The sequence below is a fragment of the Staurois parvus genome, unplaced genomic scaffold (assembly GCF_062004578.1).
Source record: "Staurois parvus isolate SC_StPar_1 unplaced genomic scaffold, SC_StPar_1.0 ptg000130l, whole genome shotgun sequence".
Lineage (NCBI taxonomy): Eukaryota > Metazoa > Chordata > Amphibia > Anura > Ranidae > Staurois > Staurois parvus.
The window spans coordinates 4348063-4375894 of record NW_028317926.1 but is presented as its reverse complement, the minus strand read 5'-3'; the positions used below and the strand labels follow the sequence as shown (position 1 = coordinate 4375894).

Genomic DNA, 27832 nt, shown 5'->3' with positions numbered 1-27832 from the left:
AAGCAATGCAACTAGATACTATATATGCAAATGTGGAAGGCTTGAGCTCCTCTGTAGTATGGGTGAATTAACAGATTATTAGTACTTCTGGGTCGTTTTGATTCCCAGATAAACTGGGAAAATTGCCTTTGAGCTGCATGGAAGAATTTCGGAGGTACTGTAATGGGAAGGGTCCTAAAGATATAAAGCAATTTGGGTAGGATCAACATTTTCAGAGTGTCTATTGTGGGCATTATGGGTTTCTTAAAGGGAGAGCACAGCAGTGGCACTTCCTATTAGATGGTCTCTCTCTAAGACTAGGTTCACATCTGTGCGGGTGGTGCCACTGCGGATCTGCACAAAAATCCGTGCAGTCGCACCACCCACACAAAAAAATGTGGCTGGAAACGCAACCATACTGGGAACCGACTTCTTCCCTGCGTGTCACTGGGCACGGGAGTCCATTGAAATGAATGGGCACTCGTGCCCGCATGGATGCATATATGTGAACCAGGGCTAAATGAAACTCCATGTGGAGCCATACAAACAAAGGGGAGAGGAAGGACAAGCTGCTGCTCTTTAGCTAATCAGCCCATAGAACAAGGGGCTGTATTTCATATTTATCCTTCTAAAAGATGAAAATAATAGTTTTTTAGTCTTTTACATAATAAAGAAAATGTTTTTGACATTTCTCTATAGTGTCCACAACAATAAAAGCTAAGATTGTCACATTACCAGTTCTGGGAAGTGAATTGAATTGGTACACTACAGCTATGCTTGAAAGAAAAGAGGGTGTACTGAGAATGTAGGCTGTAAGAATCTTAGTGTTTAGTTTTCAGTAATAACTGGAATGTCTGAAAACGTCTGACTTTAGATGACCTCCTCCGAGCTTGAATCTAGGTATGGCTATATTAGACAGTTACATTGATGTAATTTGGTACATACCATACCTGACTGATGCCCCTGGGAGCTGAAAACCGCTGAAATAAACACTGCTCTTCCAGAGATCATCACATGCTTCTGGGTCCTGTGCTTAGTTACTGGCTTGATGCATTATGAACACAAGAGGTTGGCTACTCAGCAAAGGTGCCATTTTCTAAATGAATGCAAATCCTTCTCTGATTGGACAAAGCGAAAAATGTAATTTAACTGCCATACCTTTCCTCCTTATCCAATAAGAGAATGTTTTTCATTAGTTCAGAAAATGAAAACCATTCTCTGAATGATGCCTCTGGCAAGCAGCAGACCATCTGTGTTCAGTTTGCAGGGTGCGGCCGCTCGGCATGAGACCCAGAAGCAAGTAGAGATGGACCAATGTAACTGTATAATATAGTCATGCCTGGAATACAGTGATGTAATCTCCCCATCTGCTGAATGGATACTGAATGAGCAGCAACAGACTGATAAAGCCATCACCCTGTTCTATCCCTTCTTTCTCCTTATCTGAGTGCTACTGTTCAGAAGACTGCAAAAGACTGATATCTGAACAAATCCTGGTACATAAAACTAGCTGGATTTAGGAATAAATGTATTAATTTATTAATAAATACCTAGTTGCATTAATGTGTATATTAATTACCTGCCTAGAGTTCAGCTTTAAAATTGTGCTTTTTTAATCCTACTTATATAGGGCTTGCATTATCAATGTGAAAATTATATTGTTTAACTAATACAATATTACAATATTATGAATTGGATTTTTTTGATAGAGTCAAGAAGAAGTAGAACTACTGTTGTGTTTTTACTCCTTGCTGTGTCCCAAATGGGAAAAATTGTTTTCACTCGCTGTCAATTTGATGGTTATTGGACCAAACTGGCAGTTCAGAACAGGAAGGAGAAAAAAAAATATCCCCAAAGAGAACAAAATAAGAACTCAAAACCTTAAATAGGTTCTATCTAACCCTTCCCAAATCTACTTAGTACTAGAAAAAAAAAACAATGGCTTGGGCTGTTCTTACATAACTGCTTTTCTTAAAAAAGTATCACTTGATGACTGCAGACACTTCCACAGTTTGATCAAAGAAATTTATGCAAATTATGGCCAGAAAGCAAGTCTCAGGAGTGTGCACACTTATGCAGATGCCCTAAAGTAAAAGGCTGGCCTGTGATGTGGAAAACGTTAGCTAGGTGGCCTTGAGCTCCCCTGTGCATATATTCATGTGCGAGCAGGAAGGCAGCAGGTGGCATAGTTAATGAGTGCTTCATTTAACATATACTTTTACTGACACTGTAGAGAAAAGAAAAATGATTGATTAAATCTCATATGAAACATACTGCTTGCTGTATGCATGGGTATAGTGGCATAATAGACCTGTCACATTTCAGATATGTACTATTAAAGTCCTGTTTACAAGCTACAGTATATCAGCCGTTTATCACAAAATACTAAAAAAAAATTTTCTCAAGATGGATATTTATTTTAGAAGAACAAATATAATACAAGCTCATTCAGCCTGGGTTCACACTGATGTGGTGTGGAATTCGCAGTGTTTTGTGTGCAAATTCCACACCACATCAGAATCACACTCCATTCATGCGAACTGCTGAGGGTGTGTATGTTAAGTTAACAACACCCCGAAATTAGTGCAATGTGCAAAATTGGATCACATAGGCGTGAATGCCCAAGCGATCAGATTCTACAGTTGCAAGAAAAAGTATGTGAACCCCTTGGGATTACGTGGAGTTTTGCATGAATTGGGCATAAAATGTGCTCTGAACGTCATCTAAGTCACAACAATAGAAGAACACAGTCTGCTGAACATAATACTACACAAACATTAGATGTTGCCATGGTTTAATTGCACATAACATGTAAACATTCACAGTGCAGGGAGGAAAAAGCATGTGAACCTTTGGACTTAATAACTGGTTGACCCTCCTTTGGCAGCAATAACCTCAACCAAACGTTTCCTGTAGTTGCAGATCAGACCTGCACAATGATCTGGAGTAATTTTGGACCACTCCTCTTCACAAAACTGTTTCAGTGTAGCAATATTCTTGGGATGTCTGGTGTGAATCGCTCTCTTAAGGTCATGCCACAGCATTTCAATCGGGTTGAGGTCAGGACTCTGACTGGGCCACTCCAGAAGGTGTATTCTGTGCTGTTCCAGCCATTGTTTTGTTGAATTACTTGTATGCTTTGGGTCATTGTCCTGTTGCATCACCCATCCTCTGCGGAGCTTCAGTTGGCGGACAGATACGTTTTCCTGCAAAATGTCTTGATAAACTCTGGAATTCATTTTCCCATCAATGACAACAATCCGTCCAGGCCCTGAGGCAGCAAAGCAGCCCCAAACCATGATGCTCCCTCCGCCATGTTTTACAGTGGGGATGAGGCTTTGATGTTGGTGTGCTGTGCCTTTTTTTCTTCACACATAGTGTTGTGTGTTCTTCCCAAACAACTCAATCTTGGTTTCATCTGTCCACAGTATATTTTGTCAGTAGTGCTGTGGAACATCCAGGTGCTCTTTTGCAAACGTCAAACGTGCTGCAATATTCTTTTTGGACAGCAATGGCTTCCTCCGTGGTGTCCTCCCATGTACTCCATTCTTGTTTAATGTTTTCTTTATTGTAGATGTGTCAACAAAAATGTTAGCATGTGCCAGTGATTTCTGTAGGTCTTTAGCTGACACTCTGGAATTCTTCTTTACCTCATGCAGCATTCTGCGCTGTTCTCTTGCAGTCATTGTTACAGGACGACCACGTCTAGGGAGAGTAGCAACAGTGCTAAACTTTCTCCATTTGTAGACAGTCTGTCTTACCGTGGACACATGAACATCAAGGGTTTTGGAGATACTTTTGTAACCCTTTCCAGCTTCATGCAAGTCAACAATTCTTGATCGTAGGTCTTCTAAGAGCTCTTTTCTGTGAGGCATGGTTCACATGGTGTGTGTTTTTTAAGGGCAGGACAGCTGTCAGCAACACATCCAATATCATCAGACAGACTGGAGTCAAGGTTGGCTCACTCCTGGCTCCAATTAGCTCTGGGAGAAGTCATTAAGCTAAGGCCTCACATAATTTTTCCTCCCTGCACTGTGAATGTTTACATGTTATGTGTAATTAAACCATGGAAACATCTAATGTTTGTGTAGTATTATGTTCAGCAGACTGTCTTCTTCTATTGTTGTGACTTAGATGACGTTCAGAGCACATCTTATGCCCAATTCATGCAAAACTCCACGTAATCCCAAGGGGTTCACATACTTTTTCTTGCAACTGTAGAGCAGACCCAAAAAAAGCTCCTGCACCTTTTTGGTGCAGATGCTGTGCGATCTGAGCCATACATAATGAATGGCTCAAATTGCACCGCACAGAATTCGCATGTGATTTGCACAGGAATGTGGTGCAGTTCCTGTGCGAATCACATGCCATGTACCGCACTGCATTAGTGTGAACCTAGCCTAAAATAGGTATGAGATGACAATATTTACTTATTTTTTTAAATTTTAAAGTCTAAATAAAATTACAATAACAATCATACTACTGGTATAATTACAAAAACTATCCAACACTACAAGAGTTTTAAAACATTCTTGTTTGCTCTTCTGAATAGAAGACATAAGCCTCACAATACAACCACAGAGACACGTAGTAAGTTTTAGTTGTATTTTGTGTACATATTCCTAAGACTGGTATGTACAGGGGCGGACTGACCATTTGCAAACTCGGGCACTGCTCGAGGGCCCGGGGTCAGTAGGGGGCCCCATGAGATGCCCCTGGTACCTTTTTCATAGGCTTTTTTGAGTTTGGGCAAGGACACAGGGGCCCCATGATCCCTTATTGCCCGGGGGCCTCATGAGTTGTCAGTCCGCCCCTGGGTATGTATGTGCACATTGCATCCTAGCTTGATAAGTGCGTGCATACTGCTTTTGGTCTTGGTATAACCGCACTCCATCAGAGATCCCCACCTCACTAAAGACTGAAAATTCAACAAAAACATCAAACAAATGTATGACTTTAGTAAAGCTGGTAGAATTTAGAGAGTCTTTTATTCTGCACATACTATAACATTTCAGGCTCAGGGAACCTCTGCTAAAAAAATCACTATATCCATAACTCATGATGATGTGTGATGGCCAGTGGGAAGAATGCTCCTTACACTCGTGGAAATTGGGAAGAATTACCCCCCTTACAGATAGCTAAAAGATCAATAGAGTCAGTGAGGACTTATCTGAGAGGTGGAAATTACTCATTGCTCAAGGTACCTCTATCAACCTCTGGAGGAACCCTAGGATTCTATAGAAATCTGGCTGAGAAACCCTTGTCTAGAAGGAAGATTTATGCTAAAGACCCTAATCCAAACTAAACAGCTAAAAACTATCCGGCCTATCCTATCCTTTGTGTACAGTATGAACATATTAATAATGTCTATTAAAAGTGCAGAGACAAATTGACAATTTCATCTGCGGACTTCTACAAAAAAACATTACACTTGTCTTTCATTTTTGCTCACAAGTCACTATTTTGACACATGAACTTGCAACACAGTAAATTATATTTGTATCCTTATTAATATGAATTTTTAAAATGATATTATATTTCAGCAAGTGGTGAAATATTCATAATTAGTTAAGCTATGAAAACTTTACAGAATTACAGATAAATTTAACTTCCTCCAACAATCCCTTAATTATTCACGGTCAGTTACAGGGCTTATAAATCTAAAGCTAAAATCAAAATATGAAAACTCCCTCAAGAAATGTCAGTTTTTTAATGTACATGTAGAAATGAAAGGGGTTGACTAGCACTGTTAGACTTAATTAAAAATGACTGATCACTTTTGCTTTTGGGAGTCTATCCTAGCACAAACTATAGAAGTGTTAAAATAGACTTTTCTTCAAAACCTATTTTTAATTGTGATCCTACCACTTTTACAATGATTTTCTGCAACCACAAACATTTATCTACGTACAGTGCCTATCACCTTATAAAATGAAGAATATATTAAATAATACATAACAGATCATTTTGATTCTTGTAGACTTGCATAAGTGCATGCGATATGTGGAGAACATGTACTGTAGTAATATTAGCAATAGGTAAGGTTTAAAAAAATTATAAAAGTGGAAGTAAAGTAAAAAAAAAAAAAAAAAAATCAAATTTAAATTCAAGTTAGGTTTTTTTTTTTTCATTTAGAAGAGATTTTGCATCATACATTAAAAATAGTATTAAAATACATAAGGGCAAATGCATTATTTCAATTGGCTAAATTCATTAGAGTATGTATGGTATACAAATGAAATTGTACTCTGAGAATCATCTAAAACAACTGTGATTGATACATAAAAATACAATGTACTGAATATAATGCTATATAATCTAAATGTTACTATTAATAAAGCACTGATTCAGAAAAAGGATGTGTATATTACTTACCTGGCACCAAACACTGACATCTGTAATGCAAATGCTTTTTCAGACCAAGGAAGAATAAGAATAACAGTTCTAAACAATGCATCCTCAAAGACAATGTGTCAGGGCATAAGCCGGAGAATAGTGGCTCAAAGGCCTTGCACACTTGTCAATACCCAGCAGGGTCAAGTTCATTTGTAGTGCACAAATATTCGTTCATGCCGCACACTCATGTGCTCTGATGCAAGCCACATTTAATAGTTCTTGACACCCTCTGGCCTTTATAAGGATGACAGTTGCTCACAGACCTTGTTGACTGGTCTTCAGCTCCCTGATACCCAAGTTCCTGTGTGTTTATACTTCTGGACTTTTGGTTACCGATCTGGCTTGCTTCTGGACTCTCCCTTGTCTGTCTCCTGGCTCTGATCTCAGCTTGTTCCACAGATCTGTTCCTGTCTGCTTCCTGTGTATGACCTACCCTGACCGTGCTTTGATCCTCTTCCTGCTGACTCCTGGTATTCTGACTTTGGAACCTGATCCTGACCACATCTCCTGTCTATCCAGCACCTCTTCCAGGATCAGCTGCTCTCCTCATCTGGAGCTCATACACAGAGGGATCACCGTTACAGCATTAACTACCTTGGCACAGTTGTCAATCCCTGCTTCTCTGGGCTCCGTTTTCCCTGTCACCTTCATCAGAAACGCCAAGCACTTAGTCAAAAGGAGAGCCCTCTCATCATTTCAGCTTCAAGACCAGATACATGACACAATGGCAGCTCTTAAATATTGTATTGCTAGGTTTCTTTTAAATGTTTAGACAAAGGATACACATTAAATCTGAACTACTGGCACAAAAACCACAAATGAATATGCTATTTATTAAACGTATTTTAAAAGCAACAAGATCTAGGTTGGTATCAGCTTCATGTAATTCCCTATACAGCAAAACTCAGGCTGGGAAAGGGAAGTAACCAACTACTGGCTAATTGGGCTCTGCTACATTATTTATGCTCACCCAAAATAAACTTATAGAAGGTGAGAGCAGAGTGATTGTCAGGCCCAGGATCTGAACCCACAAGCTCCGCTGTATCTGGCAGTATTACTTCTTGCTGAGCCACTTTAGATGTTGAACTTTAGATGTTGGAGCATCCTATCTGATTTCTTGGATAATCTTGCCTTGTAACTTGTTTCTGTTTAACCTTGAACTCCTTGCTCCTCCTATGAACTTCCTATTTAGGCCATGCATTTGCACTTTCTGTTTGTATTGTGCTCTCTCCAGCCAATAATTTGCTCCTTTGAGTACCAGCAGCTGTCCTTATCCCCAGTACTACTCGTTAACAACCTTTGGTTTGTTCCTCATCTAAGCTGCAGCTTGATCCCAACCTCCAACCACTTGTTACCTACTTTTGTCATGTTTACTGACTATGCTTCTGCTTGATTCCTATCCGCTGTATTTTCTACTGGACCCTGGCTTGCTCACCTTCTGGTGGGGTGATCATGAGGAGCTCTACCTGGTACTATCACATAGCAAAACCCATCTCTACCATCAAGAGTTCTGGTGAATATCAATCAGTGCTTAGACCCCGCACCTTGGGTAAGAATATATCATCTGCCAGGGTGACCTGCATGTGTACATATCCAGATAGTTGGTAGGAGCCTTTCTATTGCTATAGCTACTGGTCTCCAAGCCTGACCCCTGACCGTAACAGCGATAATCGAATCAGTGCCGTTGCTTCTTCATTGTTCAATTGCAGCATGGAGGTGAGCAAGCTGTATTGTTTGGCTGAAGTAGATCCAGGTCAGCAACCCAGAAGTGATACCTAGCAGGACTTTGTACACATAAAAAGCCTTGATGGACAGAATGCAAATTCTTTGGATAGTAAAACAACTCGCATATACGTATGTTTGCATACTGTGAATTTAGTTGTTTGTCTGAAGTTCTACTTTAAACATTTCCTTCGTAAAATTAAATATTTCTCACACATAATTGCACAATATTTCCCATATATATTTCCCTGTTAGAGAAATTTGGACCATGCTTTAGATGTTTTTTTGCCTTTCCCTGCATCAACTGTGGGTTTAGGGTTCTGTGGATCCACTTTTTTTTATTTCTTTTTGTTTATTGGTTGAACTTGATGGACATTTTTAATGTCTTTTATCAACAAAACTATGTAGGTTTCTTCTTTAAAAAAAATATTTACAGTTAAGTATTTAATAAACAATCATTCAATGTATTTTAAAAGTAACAAATATGTAAATGTATTAATGTTACAAAAAAAAATCACATTTAGTAATGTCATCAAAAAAATTAAATACAGTGCCTCTATGAAAACTATTATTATCTGTCATAAATAAATTATTATTACTTACGTTCTAATAACAACCATGAGACTGTATCCAAAAACACCAACACCGACCATAAAATAGGAAAGCGGCAGTCTGAATTTCAACCATCCGATTGTGCGTTGGTTGTTGTAGAAACCATAGAACAAAACAGAATATTTGGCATAACCCTGTGGAATTTAAACATATGAAAATAGCATATATCATGTTCTCTCTCAAACATTTTTTTTTCAGCTAAGCTGCTTCTTGAAGATATTTCTGTAAATTGAGGAGGTTGATAAACTCAGCAGCAGCATAAGGTGATATTTAGCGGAGACAATTACACAGCTCTTACAGAGCAGACTGTACACTTTATTATGATGTTATTAACTTGACAAGTTAATTCACAACCTCACTTACTTTAGATGTTGTTGCTAAGATCTCACAATAGTATTGTAATTGTTTTTCTATCACTCTATAAAGAACTACCCTGGTTCCTTTTAGAACACAGTTCTAAAGCTGTACTATTGGCAGACAATTACATGAACCCTTGCGGATAATAAGAAAAAAAGAATAATATACCTCAAAGTCCCAAAGCACGGAGAAATCCATAGCAGTTTTCTCTTCACTCCTAGGAACTGTCTTTCGAGGTAAACTGCCATACGGTAGACCCATTAAAATCTGGTGAGCGTAAAATGACAGCACAGTGAATGATGTGATATATTTAAATAATAACTGAATTTTAAGTTTAATGAAGTGTGAAATAATTTTAGGTACTTTTAATATTTGCAGGGCTTATCTCAACATTGAACAATAAAATGTCAAAGAGAAATTAATAAAAACTAAATGTATATTCTAGTTATCCTAGACTGTAAATATTAAATATATTATTGCTTAATTTGACTCTGTGACACCATGAAAAGAAATTATGTGAATTAGGATCTCTGGGAAAGGAAATCACGGGCAGCAATAAGTTTTAACCTTTCAAACACTTAGATTAGAATATTACCTACAAACTTGATTTGAAAAAATCTCATTTAATTTCTTATTAAAATTGTATGTTAATGTAACTTAGATGTAACTTGCAGCTTTTATTAGAATTACATACAAATCCATAGCTCTGCTCAAGACTGGCCTCTCTTGCACATTCACAACCTTGGTGCTGACTATCACAGTCAGTCTCTATTCTTCATTGAAAACAGGAAGAAATATCAGCCACATTACAGTATTGTTAATAATCAGTGAATTGACTGCATACAGTAATGTCTCCAACCCTAAATCAGCCTTGCTTGATGTGTTACGCCACTCCTTGTTAGGGGAAGTCCCTATCTTTGTGTGCAAACCAGGAGTGGTGAAATCTGCCAAGAAAGGCTGATTTTGGGTTGGAGACATTACTGTATGCAGTCGATTCACTGATTAATAAAAATACTGCAAGAAGAGCTATTTGGAGTATGGTGATATTTCTTGCAGCTTTTATTAATAGAATACCTGGTTATCCCAATATTAAGATACTTGTTCAAGTACTTCCTGTTTTTGGGTGACAACCATCTTCCAAATGTGCTCCTATGCTGTCACCCTGTCATAGGTGCACTTGATGAAGAAGCTGTTTCAGAGCAACAATGTGCAGCCCTGCTGGAGGTAGTGAAAGTAGACAGGAAGTGGCTGAAAGGAGCCGGAGGAGATCATGAGCATTGAAATGCGAAAAAGGATGGAAAAAAAGGTGAAACCAGTATTTTAGCTGTTCACTTGAAATTGGGTATGCATTGACTGTATTTTATGCACTAAGTTTGTTTCATTTAATATTGTATTTAAGGTTTTGTAATAAAAGGCTGCTATGGCCATTCGACTCTAAAACGAAATGTTGTTGTCTGGTCATTGTGGAGGAAAATGGAGGGTCTAATTTGTGTGTTGTTTATAGATAACAGGAGCCATGGCACTCTGCAGGTCCCTCAGTCATGAGTTAGAGCTCTACCGACTTCCATCACCCAATCAAGAGCAAGCAAAAATATATATTTTTTTTATTTTCCTTGCACATAATTGGAAATTCTTTGCAAAAGCAAAATTTTGCCTCATTTACTAAGCTTTGGAGAAAATTCCCTTCAGACTTAACTTCAGAGTCACAGCAGCCAGAAGCCTTGGACGCCCCCAGTCCAGTGGTATCTGTCCTGGTCAATAGACAGGAAGTCCCATGTTTAATTGGCACAGGGTAGAAGGTCACTGTTATGGAATATGACTTTTACATACCGAGATTTGGGGCACAGAACCAACTGTACCCCTGCTGGCTATCTCTCGGAGCAGCGAATAATCTAACCATTTTAGTGGAAGGCATCACCTGGATGAGGATACAAACTGAGAACCAAGTGGTGAAATGAATGAGAGTAGTGGTGACCCGCGGCCCAGTAAACCCGACAGTGCCTGTTGTGTTGAGCATAAACATGTTAAAAGACCTAGACTTGCCCCCCCAGCTGACCATATATGAACAATCTGGCCAGTGGGCCCATAGCTATGGCTTGCGAGCAGTATGGCTTACAGTGCTCCAGGCCTTTGACGCTCAACAGAAGGTGGCACGGAAACAACCAGAACAAATGGGGGTGATGCGCATGCCTCCCAAACAGAAGATACTGTCAACACCCCTACAGGAGTTAGTCTGGTTCCTCCCCATTGGGGTCCACTGAAAACTACAGGGATCCACTTTTAGGGTTGAACCTCACATCCATACAGTGACCTCTGGAGAATGGCTGATGGGCTGAACCTTATTCAAGGTCCATCGTGGATGAGTCTTAGTGCAACTCATTAACCTAGGCACTACGCTCATTGCACTGTCCATACACACTAATATTGCTGACCGATGCGCGGTGCCTCACCACTGCATCTTCAAGGCCCAAATGGCATCCTGGGATGAGACCCAATATAAGTCACTCCTGGAACAGCTGCACATTCTTTTTAAAGACTTTCCCCTACCACAACAGCGACTGCTCCACCAACTTTTGGAGAAAGTTTGCCACTAGTCCAGAGGATTATGGGTTCACCGAGGATATTGACCATCCAATTCACACTACCCATCCGAGAATAGTACCGCCACATTCCCCCAGCTCTGTGCCAGGGGGTCAAGGATTTGCTTCATAATATGTTGTAAGGTAGGGTGATTCGGGAGAGTCCTTGGGCCGCCCACGTCATCCTGGTGCACAAGAAAGATGACGGCTTGTGGTTCTGTGTGGATTATCGTAGACTCAATGCTTGAACCCACAGGGATGTATACCCACTGCCTCAGATAGAAGAGTTCCTAATGGAATTAGGATAAACAAAGTTCTTCTCCACCCTAGACCTGGCTAGTGGCTAATGGTAGGTCCCGGTCCGAGACCAGGACCGAGAGAAGACCACCTTCATCACACCTCTGGGACTGTTTGAGTTTAATCAGATGCCCTTTGGCCTCAGCAATACCCCAGTACTTTCCAACATTTAATGGAAAGACGTCTTGGAGACTGTGCTAATCTATCTCAATTACATCATGATGTTTTCCAAGACATTTGAGGACTACATCAATTATCTGGACCGGGTGCTAATGAAGAACACAAGATGCACCTGAGGTAGCAAGCTGGAGCCTAAGTGGAAGAGCACCTCATACCGGGTGGTGGGGCAAACTTTTCCACCTACCCCTGTCTATGAAAATCCAAAAGAAAAAAATGAGCGCTTGGGGGTTGGAGCATCTAGCACTAAATAGGGAGTGACAAACCCAATGTACAAAATAAACAAAACTAGTGTAGTGCATACAAAATATACAATATACATACATATATATGTGTGTGTGTGTGTGTGTGTGACAATTATCCTGAAAATATCTGCAGAATGGAGAAAGTGTCCATGTAAATAAATAACTATAAACAATTTGATAGTGCTCATAAAGTGCCACTGATTATATACAACAAAGGCCATAAAAATCTATCCCAAAATAGGAAGAAAGGTCCTATAAAGATCTCCAATGATCTTCCCATTGTGCTCAATCCGGTGTGCTCAATCCACAGAGCAAGGTCCTCCACCACCATGCACTTACCAAAAGGCTAACGATCACTAGCCTACAACCCAATCATAAGGGACCTCCATAAATCGCATCTTGGAACAGCTGGAAATACAACTGGAACAGAATTCTAGGAGAAAACGCTCACCTCACAGAGCCCAAAGAATAATATATAGTGTAGTATTTAATGTTTAAAAGGTGAATATTAAAACCAACTATAACAATCTTCCACGTGGAAACAAACAAACATTTGCGGCCAGGCTTACTAAGATGGCTGCCGGTCTGGACCTCAGGAACGGAGGTGTGAGGTTAACAAGTAAGGCTCCACTCGACGAGTTTTGTGCACACACATGTCTTCAGGAATACTCTTACTCAAGACTGAGGAGCAATCTATGTAGGTCCCTTTGATTGGATCATAGGCTTTCGACCATTAGCCTTCTGGTGAGTACATGTTGGTGGAGCTTGCACTGTGGATTGAGCACACTGGGAACACTGGGAAGATTATTGGAGATCTTTATAGGACTTTTCTTCCTGTTTTTGGGATAGTTTTTTATGGACTTTGGTTACATATAATCATTGGCACTTTATGAGCACTATCAAATAGTTTATTTACAGTTTATATGTTTATTTATTCACATATCCACTTTTGTGTTTATGGAAACTTTGTGCATTATGCAGATATTTTTAGGGTAATTGTCACACACACACACATATATAAATGCATATTTTTTTTATACCCCTGTCTATTACCTGGTTTCCGAGGGGCCCAACCCTGTAAAAAAAGACAACTGCACTGAAACATGCTGAGACTTTGCGTACTGGGTGCTCCGAGAGGCCTGCCACTGACCCGAAAGCTTTGGAAGCTTTTGATCCTGCCAACCTTCTACCGCTCCATGAGGCTCCCACTGACTGGTTCATACCACCCCTTGTGCTAGAGTCTCCAGTCCCCATTGACCCTCAGCCCGATAGCTCTGATATTGAAAGTCCAGGTGATCCCGATAGTGCCACAGGCCATGCTGGTCCAGGGAAAAGTCCTACTTAGGGCTCAGGTGACGAAGAGCCAGAGAACACAAATGACCCCTCACCATCTGTGGCCCCCCGGGTCACTACCTGAAAATGAACGTTCGCCCACTGACTTTGTTGATAGCAAAGAGAACAGCCACCCTGTGCGGCCAAATCATGGGCAACTACCTGCCAGATTCTCTGATTATGTTGTATAACTGTATTTGTTGGTTCTGCCTTAGTCTCTTTTAATACATTTATGGTGGCATTTTATTGTGTTACGATGCAGAGGACAGCCTCTGCTAAAGAGGGGGTAGTGTAGGCAGATGTAGTCTGTTTTCTCCACTGTGGGTGGCGCTCCACAGCCTGGAGAGAAATTTAAGGGAAACATGGTTTCTCTATGGTTTCCTGGGCCAATGGAGCATTGTTCCGGTTGGCTACGCTGCAGAGATATGACCCTTGGTGGCCATCGTAGGTCAGCAGTGTCTATATAAGTCCCTGCCCCTGGATTTTGGCATCCTTTATGCAAGTGGCTAGTGTAGGGAGAGAGACCCTGCTTGCTAGGGAAAGCACTTAGCAATAGGGAAAGGTTCCAGATGAGAAGGGACAGGCTATGGATTTGCTATACTGTATGGAAACCTCCCCACTTGGGACGGGACCAGCCAGGCCCTACCTGTGAGACAGACACTGTCAGCATTTCTCCTCATCTTGAACTGCACTGAACTGTAAGTGATTCCCTAAGCGGCACTTTCCTGCTAGAGTGTTTTTACCTTTGGCATTCTTCTCAATTCTAGTTTCAAGTTTATTGCAATCGGACTCTGTGTGATTAATACCATCGCACCACGCTGCACCCCCCTCCATGTAGTGTGCATGTGATGTGGGGAACTCTTTTCTTACATGTACCAGCATAATAACTGTCTGTTGCACTATGTGATATGCAAGTAATGAGTGGAATTTCTATGTTACATGTGTCAGCATATTAATTTATTAATTGTCTCTGACACTATGTGATATGCAAGTAACGACTGGGATTTCTTATGTTACATACAGTATACCAGCATAATGACTGTCTCTTGTAGTATGTGCAATGCCATCTATTTCTGGTATTTCTGATGTTACAGCTTAATAACTGTCTCTGCAGGATGTGTGATACAAGTAATGAGTATGATTTCTGAAGTTACAAGTACCAATGTCACAACTGCTTTTAGCAGGATGCGGTATGCAAGTTGTTAGTGGTACATCTTATGTTTGGTCCTTCTTTTAAGGGAAAATGTTCTTGTTTATAACAAGCTGATTGCTTCCCTTGAGAAACAAATGCACTTATCCTTTAGAATACACTTTTTATACACAAAGAACTTTAGCTCCATGCTGCGTAATCAGAAGCAGGAACACAAAGTTAATAGGAAATATTAGCAGAAAGCCAGGTGACAAAAGAGATCCTGCTGTGAGTGACAGGTCATTCCTACAATAAGCATTCTACAATAAATGGGGGGAATTATTGAACTGCATGCCTTGCTTGAGTCATTTCTTATTCAGTTGTGATCCTGAATGAATCCATTACTTGGAAACAAAGATGCAATTATGGAAGAAACTAAATCACAGATCATATAGTGCAACTGTCTTTTACCAATCTTAGAGCATGTAAACAGTCAGAAATATTTTTGTTTTCAATTCTTAAAGCTGAACTTTAGGTAGATAAAAAAGACACAGAATAATGCAGCTCTGAAATTATTATTACTCTCCTAGGGTCCATGCACACTAGGGATAAAGAAAATGCCACTTTTATAGGCTTTTGATGTTTTTTTTTCCTTACCTTTAAATACCCTCTGTGTTAGCCTATGTCTCCTTGCACACATTGATCCTTAGAGGAGTTTAGAGGCAGGGGTGTTTGGAGGCAGAGAAAATCCTTTCCTTCTGCTTTCGAGAGAGGAGCGTTTTTATATAAAAAAAAAGCTGAATGTGGCAAAAATGTGTGTAAATGTGCCTAAGGACTACACTCTTTTAGTGCTTGGGTGTTTTTTTTTTCAATGGCCAAAATAAATTAATATTCTGGTCAATGAATAAACACTCAAGCGCTTGCCACACATAAGTGAGCTTAAACATATTTACAAATATGCGACTTTGCAAGTACTGAAATTTCATCTTGTATTAGCCATTGGTAGTCAGCAGTTAAAGAAGCCAATCAGATCACATCATGTCAAGAGACATGTTGACAGGAAAAGAAGCAGAGTGACAGAGAGATGAGCTCACCACTGTACTGTTTTTCCTTTCACTGTCCAGTCATAGGTTAGTGGGTTATTGAGCATAGGTGTGGTAGCACAGAAAAGGGAAAAAATTGTCAGCGCATGGAGCAAGGGTGCAGTAGATACAGTTGCCAAGTAACATAACTTTAGGGACATGCCCCAACAACCAGCTGCCTACAGAGGGGTGCACAGAGGGCAAAGCAGAGGGAGCTTTACAACTTTAAGCTGCACTATAATCCTGGGCTCTTTGCCATCAGTGGTCAGCAGAACTCATATTGTCATCACCTAGTCAACAGTTAATTTCGTTGATGAAAATATTTTCCATATAGTTTTCGGCAGCTGCATGTCTCCAGTGATGAAATCTAAACAAAAATTAACCCACATTTTTGTCAATTGATGAAAACTATGATGAAAATCAATTCCAATTTCCTTCAACGAACGAAAATTTGAGGGAGGGACATTTACCCATGTATACTTCTGGTCTCCTTGGAGCTCTGCCTGCAGAGCCCATCAGTGTTTCCCCTCCCAGCAAGCAAGGTAGCTACCACAGCGTTTTTAGTGGTTTGGCATGCATAGCACTGTGCAGGATTACATGCCTTCTCTGACTACCCTGCAGAGCACTGTGTGCATTGGAGGCCTCCTCAGACAATTCAGAGAACTGTGTGCATTTAAGGCCTCCTTAGACAATCCAGATCACTGTGCAGCATTAAAGGCCTCCTCAGATCACTGTCTAAAGCACTGTGCAGCATGTACAGTCCTCCTCAGACCACCATCCAGAGCACTGTGCATTACAGGCCTCCTCAGACCACCCTCCAGAGTACTGTGTGCAGTACAGGCCTCCTCTTCCTCAGACCGTTCACAGCACCATGCAGCATTCCAGGCCTCCTCAGACCATTCAGGGCACTGTGCAGCATTTGCAGGTCTGCTCAGAGCACCATCCAAAGCACTGTGCATTACAAGCCTCCTCAGACCACCATCCAAAGCACTCCACAATGTGCATTACAGGCCTCCTCCTCAGACCATCCAGAGCACTGTGCATTACAGGCCTCCTTAGACCATCCAGAGCATTGTACATTATTTCCAGGCCTCCTTAGACCACTGTCCAGAGCACTGTGCATTATAGGCCTCCTCAGACCACCACCTAGAATGATGCATGCATTGCAGGCCTCCTCTTCAGATTTTCCAGAGCACTGTGCAGTGTTACAGGACTCCTCAGATTGTCCAGAGCACTGAGTAGCATTTACAGGGCTCCTCAGACCGTTGTCCTGAGCACTGTGCATTACAGGACTCCTCAGACCACCATCCTTCCCCCTTATTCAACCCCACAGATACAGAAAACCTCCAATGCCTGGCCAAGCCAAGCCAGTGCACCACAGCAACCTATTTGCACTGCTCTTTAAAGTGCTTCAAAATACAAATTGACTCTAAGGAAGAACAGGCCAGGGAGGAGGCCATAGCAAAATGAATTGTGCACAATAGATTACCAGTCAGACTGATCTGCTGCTTTATGCCACTTGGGGAGATCCTCTGCCTGGGTCTTCTGTAGCTTTTTGAAAGAAACTGAAAGACTGGGTGCTTTGATATGGATGATGCGGTTTCCACTTCCTATGATGTTTCAATATGCTCCTCTTTCACATCATCTTCACTTCAAACAGATCCTCATAATGTGTGGGCAATGTGGATTTTCTTATGACATACTCCTCTGCCTTTTTAAGCATTTCCTGACTATTATCATTAGTCACATCAACAAGGGTTTCACAGACAGTAGGGTTGACAAAACAAACAGCTGCTGTAAGTGGCCAGAACATTTTATCAGTTGGAACAAAGCTTGTTCACATTCTCTTTCATTTTCTGTGCAATTGCGGCAAGGTCTTGGTAGCTAGTATTCTGTTTAAAGTCCTCATGGTGGCTGAGTAGATCAAAGAGGACAGGGGCAGCCAGAAACATGGACATGGTGTCACTCTGGATTGTTTTAGTATGTTCTGCAAAAGGCAGCAGTAGGTCATGCAATAATGTGAGCTTTTGCCATTCACTAGGTAGCAAGCTTTCTCATTCCATGTTGTTTGCGATTTGGCAGACCGACTCTTTCAGTTTGAGGAGTCTTGCGATCGTGTTGAATGTACTTGACCAGAGTATGAGGCAGCCATTTAACAGAGTAAGGCTACACTGTTCCAATATCTTCTGCATTGCAATGGAAGACTTGCGGAAGAGGTTCACTATTGATCTTGCTTTATCAAGGATTCTCTTAACACTTGCCTCCTTCTGCACCATGTAGATCACAGGTTGTAAAGTATGCACCACACAGTGTCTAGTCCTTGTCGATCTGGTGGTACCTAACAAGAGGGACACAGCCAAACAAGCATAAAGTATAGAAAAGGATACCGTTTCCATTCTACTTTAACCCTCAACATCTTATGGGAATACTTTTACATGCGATTATAAATAAAGTGGAAAATAACAAAGATATACCAGTAGAGTAGAGTAGACAGCCCCAATATCAATCATCTCATATTCATGTGATAATTGACTGTCATCTTGTAAAAGAATAATAACGAATAAAAATGGCTCAGCAGATCATTAATTTCAGACTCTCAGTTACTTTCCATCATGGGGAAGTCTTCTTCGCTAGAGCTGAGTGGTTCTTCTGCTGCTGTGGTTTGTTTAAATACTGCCACCATATTACTCCCATTGTCTGTTACCACTGTTAGGATCTTTCCTCTTTTTTCCCACTCTTGAAACAATTGTCTAGAAAGGATTTAATTGACTGCTCAGTGTGTGGATGGGCTACTTGTTCAAGGGCCAACAATATGTGTTCAGGTTTATTTTGTTCAACACAAAAGTAGCATGTACTTATAGCAAGGAATGAAGCAGTGAGTCCTTTTTCTGTCCACAAATTAGTGCAAATAAATACTCTCTAGGCATCAGCCAGTCTCTTTTTGAATTCTTGTTTTTCATCTTTATAATGTTTGTCAATCAAATTGTTTATATTAGTTTTCTTTGGGACAGTCAGTTTCCTATCTATCGTCTCCATCATGGTAACAAAGTCCTCATCTCCAAGAGCTTTTGCAACAAGTTGCCATCACTGAGGACACCTGAACAGATTTTTGGCTGGCAAAGAGTACATTTTTTTATCACCAGTTAAAACCTTTTGCATTAGACCTGTTGGCTGTGCCAGCTTCTCAAGTCTTTGCAGAGAGGGTATTCAGTGGTGACCTCTCCAGAGACCAGCAGAATAGAACAAGGGTCATATTGGCGCAAAGTACTTTCATTAAAATGAATCAACCAAATAGAAGTGTTTTATTCTCCAGTTATTTATAACATTGGGAACATACCTAAAACGTGTGGGTTGTGCTTTTTGTGAAAAGAAGAATCAATAATTCAACAACAGTTCTAATTGTCAATTAAATGCATAGGAAAAATGCACAGGCTATAAATGCCATTAGTATGTGGAACTATAACAACCATCACTTTTTATCAACCTCTTTCTCTCTTTTAGCATTGACAAATGAGATAATAGAGGTAAATATCACACTAATGAAAAGAAAAATAGATCAGTAATGGTTAATTAGATGCATATTGTTGCTATGAATGCTGTCAATAGCAGTGAATAGTATTTACTGCTATTGACAGCACTTCCTAAACCTATATGCAGGGCCGGATTTATAATTAGGCAGAATAGGCACATGCCTAAGTGCCTTCCATAGTGGTGCGCTATGCAGATGCCTTCTCTGCCTATTTGCTGAGGTGTCTGATGTCCTGTGGTGCATGGACAGAACACCACACACCTGAGCTTATGGTTTCCTGTCCAGGGCATTGTCTAGTGCAGCTTTACTTTGGGGTCCTGCCCCTAGGGGAGTCTTAGTGTGATATTTACCTCTATTGTCAATACTGAGAGAGAGAGGAATTGATACGAAGTAGTGATTGTTATAACCCACACACTAATGGCATTTTAGACTTTTTTTTTAATGTATCTGAGAATTATAACTGTTGAAATAATAAACTATAAACAGTAAACTGATTCTTATTGTAGAAATAAGCATTACCCTCGAGTATTGGTTTATTATGCTGTGACAGTGGCAGTGCCTGTGCTTGTAGCTGCTGAATTTTTTTGTTGTGTTCAGTTACTTGACCTGTTAAAGTTCATGTAAATGTGCATGGTGGCATCACAGGCAAAGAGTTTACATTTTTTAAATGATTATTTTAACGTTACACTTCTGTCAGAAAAAGCAATATTCTTGTAACAAAATGTTGTTTACTTTTAAAGATGTTATATAACAGCTAAATCTGTGTATACAGTAGGTAGTTTTTTCAAACCTTAATAGCATAAATAATACTAATTATTAGATTTGTTTTTTTACTCTAGTATCCAGGAGTATATAATGAGTTTTAAAATTCTAGAGAAATGCTTAAATTATGCATTACAATTTAACTAAACCCATTAGATTTTAATCAGCTAAAATGATTTTAGTTGACTAAAATGTACTGGACATTTTAGTTGACTAAAATGTACTGCTGTATCCATTGCACACTCTTGGCAGTCCCCCTTGGTCTCCCTTGATCTCCTGAAGGCTAATTTGACCTGGATAATGGTCAACGAATGTTTGACCGCTATTCTTCAAGACAGGATGGTATATTTTGAAAATACCTGGGATCCTTGGATGCAATATCTTTCAGCATCATCTTAGGATGGAGGATAGTCGACATGGGATGTCGATAAACATTAACCATCTTGCTCCCTGCACCCGACTGTTGGCCGGACCCTTCTCCAACAAGCGTCCTTTGTTTCTTCCTTTTTTCTTTCCTTTACTTCCCCAATCTCTTTTCTCACTCTTCTCTTTCCATTTTTAACTCGCCTTCTATTTCCCTTCCCTGGTTTTGAACATTAACCAACTAACCAAGGGCCATGAGGGGCATATCCCCTTATGGCCTACTGAACATTTGAGGGCGATTGCTGACTTTATACGGGTCGGGGTGGTCTGAGACATTGGACCTGACAAATAGTTTTACATTAGATTCAGTTTGTTTTTTGTTTTTTTCTGTTATCTTGTTGTTGCACATCTTCCATCTACAGGTCCCTAAGGGACCCCTTTGGTCACCATCAACAGATAATTATTTTGAAACATTGTACTTTGCGCAATTCAGATGACTAAAATACGGCTAAAACGGCATTTTAATCGAAAGACTATGACTAAAACTAAATCAAAATTTGACATCAGAATTAACACTGGTAGCCAACAATGTGACTGATAAGCATGTGGTCACAACTTCGATCATAGGCTTTAAGAATCTCCACTGCTAAGGCACACATCAGCAGCATGCACAAATATTTACACATACACACACACACACATATATATATATATATATATATATATATATATATAAACCTAATGACATAACACAAATGTGTGGCGCTGGTACTTTAAGTCATACCAACAAATCTCCCCAAAATATTCATAAAAGTCAACAATAAAAATAAGTGAATCTATCAACTTAACACATTCATATCTTTGTGTCTAAACACAATCATAAAGTTCCTTTGGAACGAAACACGTAGGGTGGAGTCAAGTGGTGACATCATCATGCCTCAGGAATCGACAGGCGATTGTGAAATACTCTATATCTTTACTTGTTTGTGAGCACATTTACATGTTTATTAAGCAGAGTTTGAATGTACTTCATTATTGGGATTCTCCTTGCTCTCTTCCCTCTGTGTGAGTGATTGATGTGGCACCTCGATGAGTGATTTATGTGAAACCCGCACAAGGCTTTTTGGAAGCCAGATGTGATAGGCCTGGGACTGAAAGTCGTCACCATCCATCCATTGGGGTCTATCCAATAAGCACTGTTAGACCTCTATGCATCTGAGGTCTAGCTCTCTGGTAGGCAGTGGTGTGGATCTTTGGTGGCTGGCACATAGCCGTGGTGTGTTTTAAGAAGAATCATTCACACTGTTTGGTCATAAAGAAAAAGTCCAGGAAGTGATGAAACGCGTCGGGACATGTGACGACTGACGCACTTACGGTTTATCGGAAGTACGATCGCGGCCATCTTTGTTTAGGGAACATGCTGTTTCTGCCAGGATAGGACCTTATTGGATTACCTCAGATGTTGGAAACAGTTTGTTGGAGTTTTTAATGTAAGTTGATGAATAAAGTGTTATATCTGAGTATTTAAAAGCTTCTAAATATCTGATTTGCCTTATGAGGAATATGGGAACACGCTAACAGGATTATAAAGGAGCCTGGAGGTCTCAGTATCTACTGTGTGGGAAAAGCCTGACATTACCTACATAGGGTAATTACCCATTGTTGCACCAGTTGGAGTGTTTTCACTTGAGTTGCACATTTTGGAGTTCACTATTTGGTTATGTATATTTAATTTTTGCAGTGAATGAGCTCACTATCACATTAAGTAGAGAACACGGTCATTGTGGTTTGGAGTGTTCACTTTTTGTTCATGTGTGATAACAAGCAATATTTTTTTTGGATTATCTATATTAATTTTGTGTATATATATATATATATTTTATCATCTTTTTTTTTGTTTTTGCACGTTTTTGTACACATGATATGCAGTGTGCATGACACATTAATTTTTGCACTAGTGTTTGTTTTAAAAGGTAATACACTATTTCCAGTTTATATTTTTTTTGAGGTTCATGAACATTGGAATACAACATGTTGGATTATCATATACAATATAACACGATGTGATGTGGAGGAGGAAAAGAAAGTGATTTGAACATTTGGAGATTTGAGAGACATTTTTGGGACTGTACATAAATTTATGTTCTTTTTTATTTTCTTTATTTATTTTCTTTATTTAATTTATTTATTTGAAGTGTAGATATTAGGATCGGGTTAGAGTGTTGCTGAGAGAAGAGCTTACACATTGTATTACTTTCAAGGGTGAAAGTTTTCTTCTTTTCTTTTGGGATAGGAGTGTTATTATTTAATTGGAAGTGTGCACAGCTATTGGTTTTTGTAGCATGAAAGTTGCACCTGAATGTTTTATATTCTATTGTTTTTTTCTTTTCTACTCTATTCTATTCTTTTCTATTCTTTTTGTATTCTATTCTATGCGATTCTAATCTATAATATTCTATTATTTTATGTTCTATTCTATTATTTTTTAATTCAAATTCAAGTCGAATTCGATTAAAATTTTAACTGAATTTCATTTTGTTATTTTGAATTTGTTACTATTGTAATTTGGAAATCTGGATACATACGCATTTCTGAATAACCAAACATTTGTATGAATTTCAATTCAGAAAGAAACGAACCTCACATGTCTAATAACAAACATGATATACTTACTTGCTCTATGCAATGGTTTTGCACAGATCAGCCCCAATCCTCTTCTTTTTGAGTCCCCCACTGGTGGTCCTAGCTCCTCCCTGCTGCCGAATTTCCCTAATAGCCATCCTCTTGCTATGGTGGCACTCAAGCAGGCTCGTTACTGAGCCGCACTCCCATGAATGGACATTTTCCATTTACACAGTTAGAGTGCCTTGGCCTCACCCCCTACTCTCTCCTCATTGTCTCACTGACTTTGATTGACAGCTGCAGCAGCCAATGGCTCTAATAGTATTAGAAATATTACCTACCTCTGGAATTACAACAAGTCCAATTATTAGGCCAAAGAGAACTAGATTCACACCATACATCCATCTTAAGAATATAAAATAGGAGGCAACAGATGATCCAAAGTGACCTGAAACAGAAGAGAATTACAATTGTTCTTTTACTATGAAATACAAAGTGAAGAAACAGCCCATGCACAATCCTCTCATTTACAGAATATTGCGTATGCTGACTTTTCTTGATTGAGTGGAATGTTATGCAACCTTTTACTGAATCTGCACCTTTTCACAGAGCGCATGTCACTAGCAGTGCCAGGACAAAGTCATCTAGTGTCCAGGGCAACGATGACAAACTGCACCCCCTTTTACCCTTGATGTATGAGCATCACGTCTCAGCAAAAATCTCCTCCTTCCCACCCCCAAAATCCTGCACTAATCTGCACACTCACCTCCCCTAAGAATAAATTCTATCTGCAAACCAAATTTCCCCCTATACAAAAATACAAAAATCCCCCCCTCTCCCAGTATAAATCCCCTCTCCCAGTACAATTCACCCCACCCACAAAAAAAAAATCACCCCTCCTAGGAAAAATCACCCCTCACAGAAGAAATCCAAAACTTCAGCTCTCCCCCCCACATCCCCCTCCTAACACAAATCTGAAATACTATTTCCATAACTCTCTAGAACATTCCAGAACTTTCTGCTAAATGTTTAAAGAACATTCTAGAAATGTTCTAGAACTCCCTGGAAGATTCTGGAACATTCTAGAACTTTCCTTAATCTTCTTTCCAGAACGTTCTTGAACTTTGTACAATATACTTTCTTGAACTTTATGTAACAGTCTAGAATTCTCCACAGTATTCTTTCCAGAACTTTCTAGAATGCTCCCCAATATTCTTTCTAAAACATTTTACAACATTGTAGGACTTTTGAACTTTTGCAAGAGATGGTCAGAGAGTGCAGACATACTGCAGGAGATGGACAGAGACTGCATCCATGCTTTTGAATTTGTTAAAGACATTTTTCAGGAGAAACTCACATTACAGGTAACTTCCAGAGATCAATGGAATAGAGAAATAAAGACTACTGTCTACAGGGTCTCCTGGGGCACACAAAAAGTGGACTCCAGAGCCACACCCATGATGACTACTGTGCTTGCCCACCACCCGTCATTCCCTACCTGGAAATGCTTTTATGCACCTGGCCACATCTCTTGCCCACCTACCACTGCTTTCTCTGTAGAGATTTCCCTGAATAGATAAATTTCCTTCCCACCCATCACACACATGCCCACCCTCCTGTCCAACTATCACCGTCTTCCCTGCCCACCCACAACTTGCCTTCCCTGTAGAGATATATCTCCTATTTATCCACCATCATCTTCCCCGTAGAAATAAATCTCTACTCACCTTGCACCACATTCCCTGTAGAGAGACATCTCTTGCTTATCCACCACTTCCTTCCCTATAGAGATACTTTCTAGAACTTTCTGCAATATTCTTTCCAGAACATCCCACCCACCACCGCCTTCTTTGTAGAGATACGCTCCCCACCACCAGCTCCACTGGTTTGGTGCTGGTCTAAAATATGCAGACAGAATACTTTAGGACTATGAAGATCAAGGAGGATGGGTTGTTGAATTTAGTAAGGAGAAGGACCCAACAATGCTACGCATCCTCGGGTTTGCTTGCATAGGATGCTGATTATTAACATTATTCATAAACTATTCTGTCTTCAGCTTCTTTCAGTTGTCGGTTAGCTGCTTAAAACAGGTAAAAGAATGATGTGGCTCTGAAATGCTAAAGCCATTGTGAGAATCATGTGTTGATCTGGAATATCTATAGACATTAAATAGTTGGTAGTAAGCTTCAAAATCTGTCAAAAAAATAGGCGAGCCAACCAAAAAGGAACTAATAACAGACATACTTGAATTTCTGCGGCATATTCTAGCCATTAAAATATATGATTTCAAGGGATGAACAATCTTTCTGAAAATATTTGCCCTAAGACAACTTAACAGAACATCTTAAGTTGCTGAGACAACGACCACCTTTGCAGTTTGGTGCCTGCAGGAGAGCCACCCTGGAAAGACTTACTAAACTTTAGAATTACTTAAATTAAGTGAGCCATTTTCATATTCTTCAGGTTAACATGAAGGATGTAATACACTGGGCTGCCACTTTAAATTTTAGCAACCTTTAGGTTACATTGTTAGTTGTTACAGCTTGTTTCTGATGCTGGACCATGTTGAAACTCCAACTCTCCGTTGAAACAGTTATATCTTCTGCTCGTTCAGCTGTGTGTGAAATATGAGCTTTCTATTAAGCTCTGCAATCAACATTAATCAATTATTTTAGTAAATCTAAACTGCTAAATACCTTTTCTCATCAGCAGTTAGTGCAGTCTTGTGACTTCTATTAGTATCCAGCAGAGCACTGGTTAAAGCTTGTAGGAGGAGTTTTCATTCTCCCCTGTTTGTCCTGCTGTGGCTACATAACCCCTGACCCTCTGTCTGGACAGCGCTGATTGGCCCTGTGCTGATCACATACTCTCTCCAAAGAAAAGAAAAAACTCTCTAGCAATACACACCATACTGAGCTTGCCCCTAACACTCTGTTCTATCAGAAGATGGATTGGGGACAATAGGAGAAGGGGAGGATCAAAGAAAACATGATCAAACATCCTTTTTACAAAAAGCAGATGATTAACCCTTTAGACTCCACAGTGAGTATAACAAGCATGACTTACTGCATATACAGACTTATTTTACTTTAAGGGTTATAGAATGCCATCTGCTGGTTTTAAAGCATACCCTGCATTAGAATATGAGGTCCATGTAATGTATGGGGGGGGCTCCCCCAGGGGCGGACTGACCATTTGGAAACTCCGGCACTGCCCGAGGGCCCGGGGTCAGTAGGGGGCCCCATGAGATGCCCCTGGTACCATTGTCATAGGCTTTTTTGAGTTTGGGCAAGGACACAGGGGCCCCATGATCCCATATTGCCCGGGGGCCCCATGAGTTGTCAGTCCGCCCCTGGACTCCCCCATCATGAATAGCTGCTTTAAAGATGGAAAATAATACCTGTTAGATATGCAATTACTTATCTTTTCCCCAACTTTTGTACAGCACAAGGTGACATCCCTATCCTTTCAGCAAGATCCCCAAAGTTTGCAAATTTCACAAAAAACACCCCTGCCCAGTGCATCAGCATATAAGAGATCTACGGTACTCAGTGTTCCCTCAGATCTTGCTGGAAGGATAATGATGTCACCCTTGCCTATCCAACACAGGTGGAAGCCAGAAGTAGGTAAGTACTGTATGTTTAATATTTTAATTTCCTACAGGTTTTTTTTTAACTTCAAAGCAACTATTTATTATAGAGGAGATTTATTAAATAATTTCACTTTTATCATAAAAATGACAACAAATGTACCTATAGAAATTTTAGTGATGGTGATCTAAAAACAGATACTTAATGGGTAAGTTCACCTTTGGGAAATGTTACATGTTCCACCTGTTTTTAGGGTGGAACATGTAACATGCTCCCAATCCTACAGCCACCACCCCCCTCTACCTGTGACAGAAGTATGGGGAGAAGTTCCCTGTACTAGCTGTCACTTATCAAAAACAGCGTGGCTACGTGGGGCTCCGTTCACACGGTCGCTTCATTCATTTAGCCTTAGCAGCTGTCGGCTTGTAGTCCTCAATTAACTACCATGGCACCGTGAGCGCTGTGGTAGTCCATTGATTCTTCCTGTCAGAAGTATCTGCTTGCTCATACGGGATGTTAACAGTCTGCAGTAGACCTGCATGGCATCAGCGATCTGCTGATCACTGGAGCAATGTTTTACAGGTTCCTAACACAAAAAATAATAAATGCACTTGTTTTATCTGCAATAAAAAGGGCATTTATTATATTTTGTGGAAAGTTGAACTTATCATTTAAAGATAATTGGAGGCTTTTTATTCTTAGTATTCTTTATTTTTCTTTTCTTCCCCATTCTTCTCATGGTGGCCATTTTCACTAAGGGCAGATGAATCTACCATGGCACCGTATATCCATACAGTATATCCAGCACATTCCCCACATATCTAGAAAAGAGACATGCCCCATATATCCAGCAAAGAGACATCCCCCATATATTCAGCAAAGAGACATGCCCCATATATTTACCAAACAGACATCCCCTATATATGCGGCAAAGAGATATGCCACATATATTTAGCAAAGAGACATGCCCCATATATCCAGCAAAGAGGCATGCCCCGTATATTTAGCAAAGAGACATCGCTCATATATCCAGCAAAGAGACATCCCCCATATATCCAG

At 40.1% G+C, this 27832-nt stretch overlaps 1 protein-coding gene across 1 annotated transcript in view; it reads right to left on the bottom strand.

Moving 5' to 3' along the window:
* LOC149466427 (transmembrane channel-like protein 2) overlaps window positions 1-27832 on the bottom strand; it is a 146103-nt gene that overhangs the window by 60313 nt on the left and 57958 nt on the right. Inside the window, exons 5-7 of the mRNA XM_089672548.1 lie at window positions 23525-23631; window positions 9235-9333; window positions 8701-8843 (exon numbers count right to left, since the gene is read on the bottom strand). Of these exons, the coding sequence (XP_089528674.1) occupies window positions 8701-8843; window positions 9235-9333; window positions 23525-23631 (349 nt within the window). The remainder of the gene's footprint in view (window positions 1-8700; window positions 8844-9234; window positions 9334-23524; window positions 23632-27832) is intronic.